This window comes from Adelges cooleyi, unplaced genomic scaffold, assembly GCF_023614345.1.
Source record: "Adelges cooleyi isolate 19-005CV unplaced genomic scaffold, UGA_ACOO_1.1 ACOO_flye_CR_arks_rails_tigmint_CR_PRNA_651, whole genome shotgun sequence".
Classification (NCBI taxonomy): Eukaryota; Metazoa; Arthropoda; class Insecta; order Hemiptera; family Adelgidae; genus Adelges; species Adelges cooleyi.
Window position 1 is genome coordinate 13,325,709 of NW_026096352.1, and position 15,967 is coordinate 13,341,675.

General features: G+C 30.7%; 2 protein-coding genes across 6 annotated transcripts in view; one reads left to right on the plus strand and one right to left on the minus strand.

Moving 5' to 3' along the window:
* LOC126844529 (ferritin heavy polypeptide-like 17) overlaps positions 1 to 3,371 on the minus strand; it is a 49,528-nt gene extending 46,157 nt beyond the window's left edge. The window contains exon 1 of the mRNA XM_050582801.1: positions 3,367 to 3,371. The gene's annotated coding sequence lies outside the window, so the exon portion shown is untranslated. The remainder of the gene's footprint in view (positions 1 to 3,366) is intronic.
* LOC126844526 (COP9 signalosome complex subunit 1-like) lies at positions 680 to 11,464 on the plus strand. 5 transcript variants are annotated; one of them, XM_050582795.1, is made up of 20 exons: positions 684 to 1,160; positions 1,228 to 1,364; positions 1,468 to 1,539; positions 1,600 to 1,781; positions 1,844 to 2,117; positions 2,416 to 2,493; positions 2,552 to 2,784; positions 2,898 to 3,003; positions 3,296 to 3,384; positions 3,446 to 3,575; positions 3,679 to 3,908; positions 3,969 to 4,150; positions 4,213 to 4,486; positions 4,785 to 4,862; positions 7,940 to 8,103; positions 8,186 to 8,243; positions 8,415 to 8,491; positions 9,180 to 9,283; positions 10,127 to 10,548; positions 11,341 to 11,450. In XM_050582795.1, the coding sequence occupies exons 2-11, from the start codon at positions 1,356 to 1,358 to the stop codon at positions 3,838 to 3,840; spliced, it is 1,335 nt and encodes a 444-aa protein (XP_050438752.1). In that variant the 5' UTR covers positions 684 to 1,160; positions 1,228 to 1,355; the 3' UTR covers positions 3,841 to 3,908; positions 3,969 to 4,150; positions 4,213 to 4,486; positions 4,785 to 4,862; positions 7,940 to 8,103; positions 8,186 to 8,243; positions 8,415 to 8,491; positions 9,180 to 9,283; positions 10,127 to 10,548; positions 11,341 to 11,450. The 5 variants fall into 5 exon arrangements, with proteins under 5 accessions (XP_050438754.1, XP_050438752.1, XP_050438751.1 ...); XM_050582794.1 differs by having other exon boundaries at positions 7,940 to 8,243; XM_050582796.1 differs by lacking the exon at positions 10,127 to 10,548 and having other exon boundaries at positions 7,940 to 8,243; positions 11,341 to 11,464.
* The last annotated feature ends 4,503 nt before the right edge of the window (positions 11,465 to 15,967 follow it).

The window sequence follows — 15,967 nt, forward strand, 5'->3', positions numbered from 1 at the left end:
CCCGCAATACTTTATTCCTTGCTCTTGTGGGATGCTTGTTTCAGTCTATATGGACACCTACAAATTGTATTATTTTATCCTGGTGTCCAGAGGTTTATAGATTACTGGTTAGTAAGAGTTTTATTTTATAAATTAAGGATAAAAATCACAGAAAATGTACAAGTGTCAATAAATAAATTAAACATATTTTTACGGCCAAATAATTGAAACTAATCTCAAACACACGATTTTAAGCATAATATTATTATTACAATGCTTTTATATATATACTTTTTATATTCGGATAAAATATCATAACAATAACATCTTTTTTAGACAATAGTAGGTACATTTTACGGTATTGTGGTTAGTTTTATATTTCAAAGCAACACCTGAATAAATAAATAAAAAAATGAATAAATAAACAAATATTCATAAGAAGCGACTCCGTTTTAGGTGACGCACAGTGGAGTATTTATATTAAAAAGCTGGCGACACTTATAAATAATGCGTTGAAAGTTTGGTGTTCACTACTCTAGTGTATGGTAATATAATTTATGTAAATCTATATGTGTCGGGTGTAGCCAAGCAATAATTTTTATTCCAAAAATATAGTACGTTATCTCATGTTTGTTCTGTGATAATAAAACTACTATAAAGCCTTCTCCTGCGTGGCTCTGATTGGCCCTTTGTCATGGACCTGGGAGTAACGGTTCATCAGTGTCGCCAACCAAACAATATTATCGAATTATCGTATATTTTACTAACGTTCAATCGTTATGAACATTTTCATACTTTTACCACAAATTAAATGAAATAGTTTATTTTAGAGAAAATTCTTATATAGGCTCTCTAGATGAAAGCAGAAGAGTCACTTTCGATGTAAGCCAAAAAGTGACGGCGATTTTTTAAAATGGTTTTTTTGTATAATGTTATATCTAAACACAACTAATAATAATAACGTTTAGTGGTCGCACTGCACAATCTACATTGGAAGCGTCCGTTCGCATTTAATGTATTGATTGCAATATACACTATCCATTTTGTTTTTATTTGCAATTGCGCGGCCGAGTAGGCGTAGCGATTATTACGTTGACGCGAATATAAAGGAATACCATCGACGTTGTTGCTTAGATTTTGTGTTGTCCTATAAAAGTAACCAAATTATACTAATATCATACGTAAGTTTATCTATCTATTATAACAATATCGATTGACATGTTGTACTGAAGTTTAAGTATTCCACAGGGATCTTGCGAAGTGGGATATTTATGCAGCGCAAATATTGTAAAATTTACATCCGAAATTAGTGTTTACTGATTCGAGTCAGTGGTGCAGTATCTTATAAATAATAAAATCCCAGGAAAAAAATAATCATGGCAATGGTGAGATATCTTTTTGTACTTACCTATTGTTTAATTATTTTCAATTAAGCTTGTAAACACACGAGTTCTACAGATAGAAAATACATTTTTGTTTATGTTTTAGCTTCCCATCTTTTATGAAGGAAATGAAGATGACGAAGAAGATACTTACTACGAGGTTGACATTGACTCATTTGTAAGTTGAGTTTTGCTTGTATTGTTATTTCGTATAAAACTTTATGTGTATGTATTACAGAATCTGGAAGAGTATGTTGATAAGTACAGTGGCCTAACACGGATTAACAGAATAATGTTCATTGCTCAACATTTTCCGAAAATATGTGGTGATGCACTGCGATTAGCTCTTTCGTATGTCCTTAAAACTCTGAATACCGAATTATTTAAATTGGTTCATTATAAACTTCAAAATAATTTTAAGTATGTTATATTATAACACTTCATCTATTGTTATAATTATTTTTTAATGTTTTATTTTATAGAATTAGGCAGTCAGATGTTCATGAACATGAATTTAAACATAGGCTGGAGATAATGTCAAAAAAAGCGGCTTGTAGATATGAACACCTTGATAAAAAGCTAAGAAAATCTTTTACGTGCTCAACCAGGCATAACATATATAAAAATTTTATGTACATCGGTGACCATTTTGTTGAGCGTGGAGATTTCACTAAAGCTACCACTTGTTATGTAAAAGCTAAAGACTATGTAGATCAATTTAGTCAGTTTGTATCCTGGCATATTAAGATTATTAAGGTACATACAAATACATATTTTGATAAAAATTAAAATAAAACTTTCAAAAATAAAATTTTTAGACTTCAAATAAATTTAAGGTTTTTATTTTTCTTAATTTTATAAGGCGATAACAAAGATGTTAGATGTAATGGTTTCAAATAGCTAATACCAAACTGATTTATGTCTTAGCAGTTTTTAAACATTTCATCATCTAAATTCTAAACCACAACATGTTTAAAATATATAAAAAGAAATCAGCAACATTTTCCATTTAGTTACTAATAAAGCATGTTAATATATTTTTAATATTTTTTAGGTGAAGATATATTTGCAAGATTGGTCAGCCGTAGTCAGATCTATAAAAAATGAATCTGTCTTTGAAGATCGAGAAAAAGTAGTTATTACATTTTTAAAAAATATATATTGGAAATTTATTACTATTTGTTATTTAGGATTCTCATTTGGACATTTCATACTGTTCAACGTTGGCGTGCATTAGAGGCTTAACCGATTTAAAAAATCGTTGCTACAAATCAGCAGCTGACAATTTCTTAGAAGTTAATTTTTATCATTACGATGATGATTTTGAAGTATTGACCAAAAATAATGTCGCTATATACTGTGGATTGTGTGCTTTAGCTTCATTTAACCGCTTAGAATTAAAAGACAAAATAATTGACAACAAGTAAGTATTAAACATTTTATATTGTTTTTTCCTAATTATTCTTAACTAGGTTTTAGTTGTTACTTTTATATGTATTCCTATCTAACCATAGTTTACATTTTTTTTCGTGCTAGATCTTTCAAACCATTTTTCGGATTGGAACCCAAGATATTTGATGCAATTTTCCAGTTGCACAATATTAAATATAATGCATATTTGAAAACGCTCGATGATATTAAGGTATAATTATTTTAAAAGATTTTGACTGGGTCTTATCTGGTGGTATATTTTATCAACCAACAAACTCTGTAATACAAACTGTTATCCATTTTATTTTTATTTCTTATAACTGCCGTCCTCTCCCTCAAATATGCTCGAGCTCGACAACTAAACCCGACCCTTCCAATACCATGTTCAATACCTTATATCGTTGTGTCATTTACGTTGATATCTTAACATACAGGTTATTTTACGTTGTTTTGGCTTAGTATAAATAACTTATAATCACAGTATATAATTTTTTCTTGTTTAGCCATTATTGCTTCTCGATATGTACATTGGATCTCATATAAAAACAATCTACTCCGCCATCGGCCACAATACAATGTTGGAATATCTAAGGTAATTATTGTGTGTTAAAAACTTGATTTCTGTTATCTATTTTGGTTATTTCTGTGTACAGGCCCTTGGATTATGTTGATATAAGAAAAATGGCAGTGTGTCTTAATATACCTTTACCCGATTTAGAAAGTAAACTTGTGCAACTTGTACAGGATGGGCATATAAATGGTAGCTTTGACTTGCTGAATAAAGTAAGTAAATATTGAGTAGTTTATAACTCTTATTTTAACAAATAGATATATATATATATATATATATGAAATGTATAATATAATATATATTTATGAATTATAGGCCCTTAGTATCACATATCCAAATAGAAGCCCAGAAATATACAACAAAGCTATGGTAAAAGCAAAAGAGATCAATAGATATTATCATACAAACATTATCAGAAGGCAAGTGATCCATTCCAAAAAAAATACAAAAGAAATTGAGAAGCTAAGAATGTCTTGAGTAAACAACAATGCGTGTGTACTGATCAAACATCTGAACTGTGCATTGACATTGACATTGACTCATTTGTAAGTTGAGTTTTGCTTGTATTGTTATTTCGTATAAAACTTTATGTGTATGTATTACAGAATCTGGAAGAGTATGTTGATAAGTACAGTGGCCTAACACGGATTAACAGAATAATGTTCATTGCTCAACATTTTCCGAAAATATGTGGTGATGCACTGCGATTAGCTCTTTCGTATGTCCTTAAAACTCTGAATACCGAATTATTTAAATTGGTTCATTATAAACTTCAAAATAATTTTAAGTATGTTATATTATAACACTTCATCTATTGTTATAATTATTTTTTAATGTTTTATTTTATAGAATTAGGCAGTCAGATGTTCATGAACGTGAATTTAAACATAGGCTGAAGATAATGTCAAAAAAAGCGGCTTGTAGATATGAACACCTTGATAAAAAGCTAAGAAAATCTTTTACGTGCTCAACCAGGCATAACATATATAAAAATTTTATGTACATCGGTGACCATTTTGTTGAGCGTGGAGATTTCACTAAAGCTACCACTTGTTATGTAAAAGCTAAAGACTATGTAGATCAATTTAGTCAGTTTGTATCCTGGCATATTAAGATTATTAAGGTACATACAAATACATATTTTGATAAAAACTAAAATAAAACTTTCAAAAATAAAATTTTTAGACTTCAAATAAATTTAAGGTTTTTATTTTTTTTAATTTTATAAGGCGATAACAAAGATGTTAGATGTAATGGTTTCAAATAGCTAATACCAAACTGATTTATGTCTTAGCAGTTTTTAAACATTTCATCATCTAAATTCTAAACCACAACATGTTTAAAATATATAAAAAGAAATCAGCAACATTTTCCATTTAGTTACTAATAAAGCATGTTAATATATTTTTAATATTTTTTAGGTGAAGATAAATTTGCAAGATTGGTCAGCTGTAGTCAGTTCCATAAAAAACGAATCTGTCTTTGAAGATCGAGAAAAAGTAGTTATTGCATTTTTTAAAAATATATATTGGAAATTTATTACTATTTGTTATTTAGGATTCTCATCTGGACATTTCATACTGTTCAACGTTGGCGTGCATTAGAGGCTTAACCGATTTAAAAAATCGTTTACAACGTTTAAAAATGTTTTACAATTTCGCATAACACAATAATAAATAATAATTAAATAAGATTTAATTATTATAAATTTCCATTTGGTGTATTGTCATATATATATTTAAATTATTATTATTCCATGTCTTTTCAATTTTTATTCCATGGTCAACCTAACAACCATCTATCTCTTTCTAACGTTGTTCATAACGCGGCAGCATAGCATCTTTGCAGTGTTACTTTATTAGTTTTGTAGTTGTGTTGTTCCTATAAGTGAAGTAAATATGATTTATTCGTTTAATATCTAACAGCCACTTGCTCGTGCATTTACGTTGCGCTCAGTTAATGACACCAACGACATTGCTGTTTGTTGCCACAGTTGCTTTAGTCACAGTAATACTAGCTTACCAAAACAGCCACCATGAGCTTCAGCTTGTGAAGCTGTTGGTACGACAACTTAACTTGACGCCTTGTCCACTGTGTTTGGGCAAAGACTTCTGTGACGATACACAATTTTTTGAAATAGATTATCAGAGACATGCAAGTAACATTAGAGAAGATGGTTACTTGTTGTCGTTTTTCACTTCGTTGGCACAATATTTTGAAGCGTGGTTTAGGCGAAACGACAAAATCTTTTTTGGTAATTTTCAATTTCGTAAAGGGTACTGTGCTATCTACAGTTGCAAAAAATGCTGGTTACGAACATACTGAACAATTTCGACAGAGTGTCGTCGGCCATATAGATGATTCCAGTTTCATTGATTAATTGTATTTGGAACTCTAGGCTGAGTGTAAATATGAAATTACTGACATCGATTAGCGGGTTCTTGGGCCCGGAACGTTGCAACAGCGCTTCTTTGCTGCGATACGTTATTGGGTAAAGCGATTTCTTTTGCCCGTCTGATTCCAGCAAATCGCCCGTCTTGGTCGGCAATCCCTCGTCTCTCTCAGCCTTGGATATCTTCAACGACTGATGGTTTCTTTTGTTGTACTGTTTGGCCAATCCCAAATTGCTCGAACACTCGCTTTCCGAATCTGAATTATCTGCAAAACAAAAACAATTGGATGAAAATCTAATCTAATTGGTCTTCCATGTATCCAACCAATAAATACATAGTACGTAAATGCGTTCCATCTCTAAAGGAATGCGCTTCAATTTGAATGAAATGTTAATGCAAACTGAATAATAAATGTAAATAACAAAAAAATGCCTTAAATTAGTAATAATAAATTTGCATTTACAGGGTGGGACACGGGAATAGACCTTTTTTGTTGTGTATAATTTTAAGTTTGTAGGATTGGTAGAAAGTTGGCGGAGATGTTATTTTACTCTCCAAGACATGACATTTTAGACATCATGTGTTGGAGGATTTTGGACTTACGATAAGGGTAAATTAATTTTGGACATGAGGAACAGAGATTAAAATGAAACCACCAGGCCCAAGAAGGGCTGTAAGAACCCCGGTAAACGTTGAGAGGGTAAAAAGGCGTTATTGAAGATCTCTTGCCCGTTTTGCACGTCTTCAAACTTGTGTGGATGAAATGGTCATCACTCCATAGATGTAATTTTTAGTAAATAATATTTACAAATAATGTCATAATGTATGTTTCTAATAATAATTAAATTTTTTTTACAATAATTGACGGTACTGCTTACTTAAAAAAATGTCTATTCCCGCGCCTCAGCTGTATTAAATGTGAAATAACAAATTAATAAAAAAAGTGTATTATTTGTCGTTTTTATAAGTTATATTAATTTATAAAAATTAAATTGGAAAAAAAATTTAAAATGCATTTCATCATACCTTAAATTGCATTACATTTGAAAACATTAAATTATTCGGGATTAAGATTTAATTTAGAACTTATACTAAATAATGTGTTAAAAATAACTAATATAATTTAATGCGACCATTCTCACATATTATCTTAGATGATAATTAAGATTTAGCAATTATCTTTTGCGCTTTATACCTACCACACAAATGAGGACCATCAGCTAAATCGACTCTCTACATACTTTTCTTTAACCATCATTATGTTTCTTTCCGCTACTTCCAACTCTCCAAGGTTAACATCATCTTCTTTAGATCTTTCTACACCAATCTCTATTACCCATTTCACTATTTTATTTTCACTACCTTATTGCCCGACATGCATTCCTCTTTAATTCAAGTCTCGCTAACGGTGTAACCAATTAACTAACTCGTGTGTACTAATTCCAAATCGCTTCTCGTCTACTAGTAGCTCCACGCATCCATCCCGAGGCATTTTTTCATGTCCATGTTCTTTTGCTAAAAAATAAATAATTACTTAAGTAAATATTGTATTATAAACACTAGGGCTGTTTAAGGGGTTGTAGACTAGAACTATTAGCTGCAAGTAAATAATATAACCAGGCTCTGGTTTTTTTTAAAATTACTCTTTTAATTTTTTTAAATTTAGAATAATAAAAAGTTTTTATTAATTTCCCCATGTTTGTGGTTTTAAAATACAATAGCCCGATTGTGAGCAAACAATTTTATTTATTCTTTTCATAAATGTTTAAATATTTTTAAAACTTTTTTTTTTTTTTTATTAAAAAATATAACACATCGGTATCAAAAATGTTGACCTACGTAACTTAACCGTTTCATTTTTACTGTCAATTTATTTTTATGCAAGTTCACGTAATTAAAAACGGGTATTATCTATATTTTCACACCTTGTTAACGGACTGTGATAAAAAAAAATTGACCAATTTGGATGCGCCGTTTCAAACGGGTACAGTCCTAGTTGAATAAAGTCACGGTTTTGCGCGGTATTTACTATTTACTCGCCAAGAAGAATATTATTATTATTATATATTGCAGGAGTTGGAAGGTTAGGTTTACAGTAATGGACCAGCATATAGTAGGATTTGAATAACTGCCGGTTCGAATCCCCGTTACTATGAAAAAAATTATCATTTGAAAATCAATAGGTTTTCATCGACGGACGACATGTGTTGGAAAACAATACTCTAAAGTTCAGTAAAATGTGCTCGGCTCTCGGCGACTGTGATCGAAGAAAATGTTGATCTTCAGGAATTTATTTGGCCAGTTGGCGTTACAGCTCGGTGTGATCCTGATCTCCTCTTTGTTTATTGTATGGAAGTAAAAAAAAAAAACCCAATTATGTGCAAGTGTAAGTTTCATCGGTAAAACGTCATGTGTTTGTTCCATTTCAGACATTGGCTGTGTGCACGATATTGATAAACGCCTTTTCACTCAATGGAGAAGAACCGCGTAAGTATGGCCTTAATATCGTTCAATATGATAAGCACTTTATTAGACTGGCTAACTAAAATAATTTTGTCGTGCGGTTATTGTGTTTTTTGTTTGTTTTGTAAATTCAAAAAATATGAGCACGCACAAATTTTGCATTATTTAGTATATTGTTTTTGTTTTTGTACATAGTTCCATGGATCATTATGTTCCTTTTCAATATTTTAATGATTGTCATTTGGTTGTTAGCCATTATGGGAGCGTACAAAGTAAGTTTTATGCGCACATTGATCGGTCCGGGATGGAAGTTAAGCAGTTTAATTGAAATATAATTTGTTTGTGTACAATTTTTATTTTTCATTATTAGAACAGTACTTGAACTGAAAAAAAACTATCTAAACAATAATAATGAAAAATATTAATTTCATATTACTTTTTACGCTAAAATATGTAACATGAATACAAATAGATTTTAACTTAAATGTATTTCAAGTTTCTTCAAAAAATAAATCAAAACAATACAAATCAATTTAATAGCTAATTAAAATATATGTTATATTAGCTTTTTCTAAGGCTAATATTAATAACCATTAAAAAAGTTAAAATTTTTTTTTTAAATTTTTATATCTAATATCGCCCTTATTGTTTCCCTTAATTAAGTGAACGCCTTCACCTCGTTAGAAAAACCTAATTCATAAGTGTACCTATATTTTGTTCAAGTATTTGGTCTAGTAATGTTTTAGATGTGAGAATTACAATAATTACTTTTTAGCAATATCATTTCAACAGTAAACTTTATCATGTTCCTCGTTTAGTAAATTAAAAATACTAATTCTGTTTTGACTTTTTTTTTTTTATACAAGATTACTTTGTAGCTTTTGCCGAGTTAACGACAACTTCCATCCCAGTATTACCGTTTAACGTTTACCAAACATTAACCTGCACTTTAATGTTTAGGATTCGTCTAAAATAATTTCAACGGCGACCATACTGTGGACTATTTTTCTGACCTTATGGGCGGCGCTTGTGTTTCGTTCTTACTTCAGTGCCAGCAACACCAGGTAAAATATACACATTCCATTTAGACCTGTCACTTGAATCTAAATGGGGCTATTTCGCAGATTGCGACTTTTGGCAAATTAACTTAACAATATTTTTACTTTCCATAAGGCTCCGTAGTCAATTTTCTACTTAATTATAATTTTTAGCTCTTCATAACTTTGCAATCTTTGTCCTGAGAGCGCTGTGACACAAATAGCCCCCACTAGAATATACATTAAGGTATAGTTCTGTTAATTTTTCCCAATTTGAATCAATAAAAATAGTTTTTATTTACATTTTTTATATACAACCAATTCACAAGAAGTATACAATGTAAATTATTTGAAACTATTGACCCGAGCCAATATTTAATGACGATTTAGAGCAGTTAAGATTTAACAAATATTTTATAATTTTTTAATTGTTGGGGCTGCTATTCTACAATTAGACATAAACGAGAAGTAAGAAAAAAAAACGAAACAAATGTAATTAATATAAAAAGTTTTAACATTTTCATAAATTTAAATATTTGAAAACGAATTGCTGGGCTTCGAAGTTACATTATTCGTTAAATTGATTCAATTATTTACTATCTCATTAAAATTTTGCTTATTTTAATATCTTATTTTAATTCTTGCTCCAAAGTCCAATATCAAAAAATGTGTTTTTCACAAGAAACTTATTATTCAATAAACCCTCTCCCCCTTTGACAATTTTTCCTATTTGCACCGTGGCCCGAAGTGTCCCAAGAGGATTTGACCTTTAGCAGTCGGGATTATACGTACAGAAAGGTTAGGTCTACTACGCGGGACACCGTGTACGTTGTGTTTACTCAGTGTGTTGCATTTGGACGCGTTGATTAGGAACATCTGTTTGGACACCCGGTGTCCAGAGGTGTTGTGGTTGCTGGACTGTTCGTGGCACGAACTGGCCAACGACTTGGACAAGATAAAGCGCGAACCGGCCTACGACTTGGACAAGATAAAAAACAACACCGTGGTCGTGCCGCTGTCGACGGTCATCCCCAAGTCGCCACATACCAAAGGTGGGGGCAAAGCGAAAAACGGCAAACGGAAAACGTCGAACAAATCGAAAAAGTCCAAATCGGGGTCCACGCATACTCCGCTGAAACAAAGGGCCAGCGGCAGCGACCAATTCGACGACGCGTTGACAACGAACCGAAGTGGCGGCGGCGGCGGACCCGTCGACATCAGAACGGCGGCTCTGACGCAGAAACAACAGGGTTCGCTGGTCATCTCCATAGTACTGACAACGATAAACTGTAGTGAGCGTTTTATTTTAATTTTAAAAACTTTACACATGTGTACACGGTATTGCTGATTCGGGATCACTGCCACGTCTCCCCTTTCCCATAAAAATAGCTGATATTTAAAAAAAAACTAGCATAAAACATTTTGTTAAAGGGAACGGAAAACGTTAATTTTTTTTACAAATATAGACTAAAACTTGTCCACCGAACCAATTTATTTTTTTGTTACCTATAAACAGGGTGATTATTTTAGCATGGGCCACTCATAGGGTTTAATAAGAAATTACAATTTTTGTTTTATAATATTGTTTTTATATATGTGAATTACATTTTTCACATTTATTTTTGTTTTTACCCCTCTCTTAACTTAAATGGTGACGCATATATTTCATGACATTTTTAAATTGAGAATAACCTACTAAAAATGTTGACTGGTCAATAACCGGTTTAATATCCTAACGTTTAAACTCCACTACCCGTCTTACGTTTTAAACCTTTAAAAACTTTAAAAATAGTTGTCCAAAATTGGTTATCAACCGGTCAACATTTTTAGTACATTATTCTCAATTATGATACAACTCAGAGAAAAATAACTTTAAAAGTATTATAACTAGGAAAACTAAATATTTTTTCACATTAAAATTAGTCGGCATTTTGAAAAAGGCTGCTAGATCAATAATTTTTGCCGAATATTGCCTACCCTTTGCCCCTTAATAAATAGCTCTTTCCTATCCCCTTAATAAAACGTCAAAAGTAATGGGTTATAGTAACACCTAATAGTTATTTTTTTTTCATTTTTTTTTTCAGTGATATTTCTATTTTCTTGGACCATACTGTTTAGTTACCATAAAGAGTTACAGTGTCTCAACATGTGTCAATGTAAGGATTAGGAAAATCGCAAACCATCGATTTCTTCAATGTGAAATATGACGTCGTTTCTTATACGAAATGTTATGTTTGAAAATAATCTGAAAAATGACTGTTTCTGTTACTTTAATAAACATTATATGTTTTGAATTAATTAATTTTATTGATTAAATTAATAAATATTTTACTAAATAAATATACAGTATGTTAGTTTTTTAATACATTTCTTTGTATTTAATCTGGATAATAACGGAACCTGTGTCGTACGAAGAAGAAAGACGGCTAAACTAATCCGGTTAGGTTAGACGACATGGCCCAAGTTATTTAAACAGTTTATTAACTAATTTGACAATGAGTAGATTTAATTTTAAGTATAAAGTAAATATTTTACTGTAGTTTACTGGCATCATTTTTAAACGATTTTCAAAACCTTAAAAATGTTAGCCAAAATTGTATTTAAAACAGTTGAATATTGACTGATGGGCAACAGCGGACAATCCCTACCCTGCTTGTGCATTGTACCGATAACAACTGAAATTATTTATCCAACATTTTTAGAAAAACGGTTAACATAGGTAAATTCATTGAAATTTTTAAATGCATATGATAAAAAATACATGCAGGCAGACTAGATCTGATTTAAGTTAGGTCACAGCCCCTCTCTGCCATTGTTCATTAGAAAATAATTCTTTTAGCATATTATCCATAAACTAGTACAGATAAACACAAAACATTTGAGGGACCAAGTATTACACGTTATATTTAATTTTTGAATAAAATAATAAAAACGTTAAACTGACTTCACTTTTGGACGAATCGCCTCCGTCGTTATCGACATCCGGTTCTGGTTCCGGTGCTTTAGATTTCAATGCGATGAGTGTTAAATCAATACATTCGTCGTAACGAGAATTTCATCCTTTATAATGGACATAGTATTTCTTGACACCTTCAATGTCGCATGCATTAAGAACCTAAAACAAAAAATAATAAAAAATTGCAGTTTATATAAGAAATTTGGTAGGAGAAGAGTTGTTTTAAGCAACACTAAATGTATGTGTGTTCATTAAAAGAAATAACAATAAAAATTAAAAATCAATTTACTTTAGCATTGTAAGTTGTAGCATGTTTATCAACATAGTAAACAACCAAATTATCTCCAACTGACACAGTTGTATCTTTGTCACAATATTCAACGTCGCTGTTCCTAGATTGAATGTTAAGTGTCAATCAGTCTTACATAAAGTATTTGCAAAAAAAAAAATCTTTTTTGTATATTTTAAGTGTAATAAATGTCGAATTAGTAGTGCCCAAAACTTATTAACCGTCAACTCACATTAGAGAATCGTTCATTACAGGCTTATTGTCTTTATCTTTTTTTTTCCTGATGGATATTTTCTTTTCAGATCCTTCGTCGGCCTTTTTGATTTTATTTGCTACCTCTACACTGTCGATCCACATGGCACATAAGAACTCACGGGGCTCACAGATACTTTTCTTGATCTTGTCGGTAGCTCATCTTTAGATTTGGAACGAGTCAACTAGAAAATCACACAATTTGTTCAAATTTGTTTATGGTAAAACCAATAGTAAACAGGAAATAGTAATTTTTATTTAAGAAAGACAATGTCTCCTATTTCTATACATTTGTTTAAAAAAATTCGATAATTATTATACATAAGATTTAGATAGAATAATAAACTTCAGAAGTATAATCATTTTTATTAGGGTGCACTTTATTTTTTGTACCTCACCCTTCCTCTCAAATTTTCTATACCTTAATAATGTAAGTATGCCAAATTTCAACTTAATTAAACTTAACCGGGCCTAATAAAATATTGTTGGGTATCATTTTATTAGAACCTAATTAAAAAGAAAAAAAATCATAATTCGCTAATTTCATGATTTACATGTTTGTCTAATACTTAGTATGACCTTCACTCCACAACCAACTAACATTTTTTTTTAATAAGTCTCTCAGAGATGTAATTAACGTAGACATGTTTGGTATAAACTGTCGTAAGTAGTTAAAAACTCCTAACCTCTGTAATTCCAGTTTACATTTAGGTGGTTTTAAAGACATTAACGCTTTAATTCTGTCCTCATCTGGTTTCATTCCCTCGCTGCTGAACACCATACCAACATACTTAATCTCATACCTTTTATATTTTATCTTATCACTATTCAATTTTATATTTATTCGGCATGACAATTACACTTGAGGCTTTACACATTAAAGGACTTGCTTCCACAAGGCGTTGAACAAAAGTAAAAAAGAAAGCAGAGTTTAAACATTATGTTATCTTTATAAATTGGTCACAAATATAAAATAGGTTCTCCCTATATAAATGTATTGTTATAATAACCCATATATCGTTGTTAACAATTAATGAAATATGTTCATCGTCTATTTACTCACTCACACATAGCAACCTGGAAATTGACTACGGTAAAAGTGTAATTTCCCCCTTTTTTTTTGGGGGGGGGGGTTTCTTTAATATAAAATAAGTTTGATCACAGTCTTTTTTTTGAGAAATTGTTTATGTTATAGTTCCATTCTAGATAATATACCTTCGGTCTAATTTTCCCGTCCTAAATCCCTAAAACTTAGCTTCGAAAAGTGAAATAAAGAAAAAAATTCTATCTTTTCTATTGGAAACTATTTAAATTCCACACAAATTTAGAATTAATTTGACTTGTTAGCAGTTAGTAGTTAAATCTTAAAACTGCGCCAAACAAGTTTTAGAAAAATTCAGCCTTTTTCCCAGGAGGAGGGAGGGTTGTTGAAATATCGGGGTTTTCCGTGTGTAAATTTGTTGTTAAAACTTTTTATACTAAAAATGCTAAGGTTACAATAAATCGAAAAGCATACAATTTCGGCACTTGTTTACACATGAGAATGTTTTAGGCCTTTTTTTTCCAATCCTTTAATGTTTATACATTTTAGGCAGAAAAATACATCGAACGACAAAAACAATAAATAAAATTGTCGATGTTCGAATTACAATTTATTTTATTTCGTGCACATCTTAGTGTTACTTTTTACGTCGAAATTTCGAAGGTCATAGATTGAAAATAGTCAAAACTTGAAAATGTTATCTAATCGGATATACTATTTACATACGATTTGCGCACATAAATATTTTATTCATTTACAACTACTGCCTTTGATAGTCCATAAAACAAATAGTAGCCTAAACCTAAGTATGGCTATCGACGGATATTCTCAAATGAAAAATCCATTACAAAATGGTGAAAAATTAACTTTTAAGCAAAACATATTTGTTTTGAAAAATAGTGGGATTAATTAATCTTTTTTCTTTATTTGTAGTTTTAGGAATTAAAATTATACCTAAAGTAGAGGTTACCAAGGTATACTGTATTGTGTAAATCTATTTGATCTATAAACATTGCTTTTATACGTATTCGAACAGAAAAATAATATGCAGGGTCAAAAAATACCGTTGAAAACAACAATTCGCATAAAGTTATAAAAACTATTAGTACCGACCTATGTGAAACAAAAAAAAATAAGTTGTTTTTCAGAGAAATATTTTCGCATATGAAATATTTGTACAAATAAGAACAGTTACAACGACAACAACAGCAGAAAACACAATAACAATTTCGTTTTTACAGCAAATGAATAGATTTTCATTTGAAACGATCGATAAAGTATCCGTTTATATTTTACATTGCCAATTGAGAACAATTTAAAAAACAACCGGCTAGGTTAGATTAGGGGCTGATGCATTGGTTGGAATTATTATTATACTTGCTGGAATTCGAAAAAGAACATACTATGCAAAGGCCTTTTTACGATATTCATATGTATATGTATATATGAGAGTTTTTATACCGAAGATTACAAAAATATTGACACATTTCCTAGCGTAGGTATAACACATTGTATAGCTGTTTATACACATTCACATTTTAAAGCGGTTAACGTCGTGTTGGCAAATTGTTCAATCGACTCATAGTTGGTTTTGAAAACTTTTACTGTGAAGTTCATATACAAATTGGGTTCAAAACCCTGTTTGAAAACATAGGTTAGATACATCATCTAAGGCGATTTTTCCCATACAAAACCATTGGTATAATTAAAGGAGGGAGAGCCCATTTTTAGAATACCCTCCCTAGTAGCTCAAAGGCTACATAAAAAAATGTAACGTATTTTCTATAAATTTCAAAGTTAATTTTAAAAAAATGTTTTACTTTTTAAGGGTTTTCGTATGTCACAAAAAAGGGTTACGACAGAAATAGATATTTTGAAGTGAAAATAATACATTGACAATCTTGATTGAACGTGTATTGGGAACAGCATGCTTACTTATTAGACATTGAAGAAAATGCTCTAAGTCAGAATTTATTGTAGCCAAAAACTGTTGTAAAATTTATAAGTTTGATTCCAGTAAATATGTTTTGACCCATCTTAAGGGGGTTGAAGTGGCCTGTTTGTTGGACATTTTAGGCCAATTTAGGATCGTTAGATATCAATTATGTAAAAATATTTGACTAAATCGGCCACTTTTCTAGGTTAATGTAGAAATCGACTAATGATATTTCA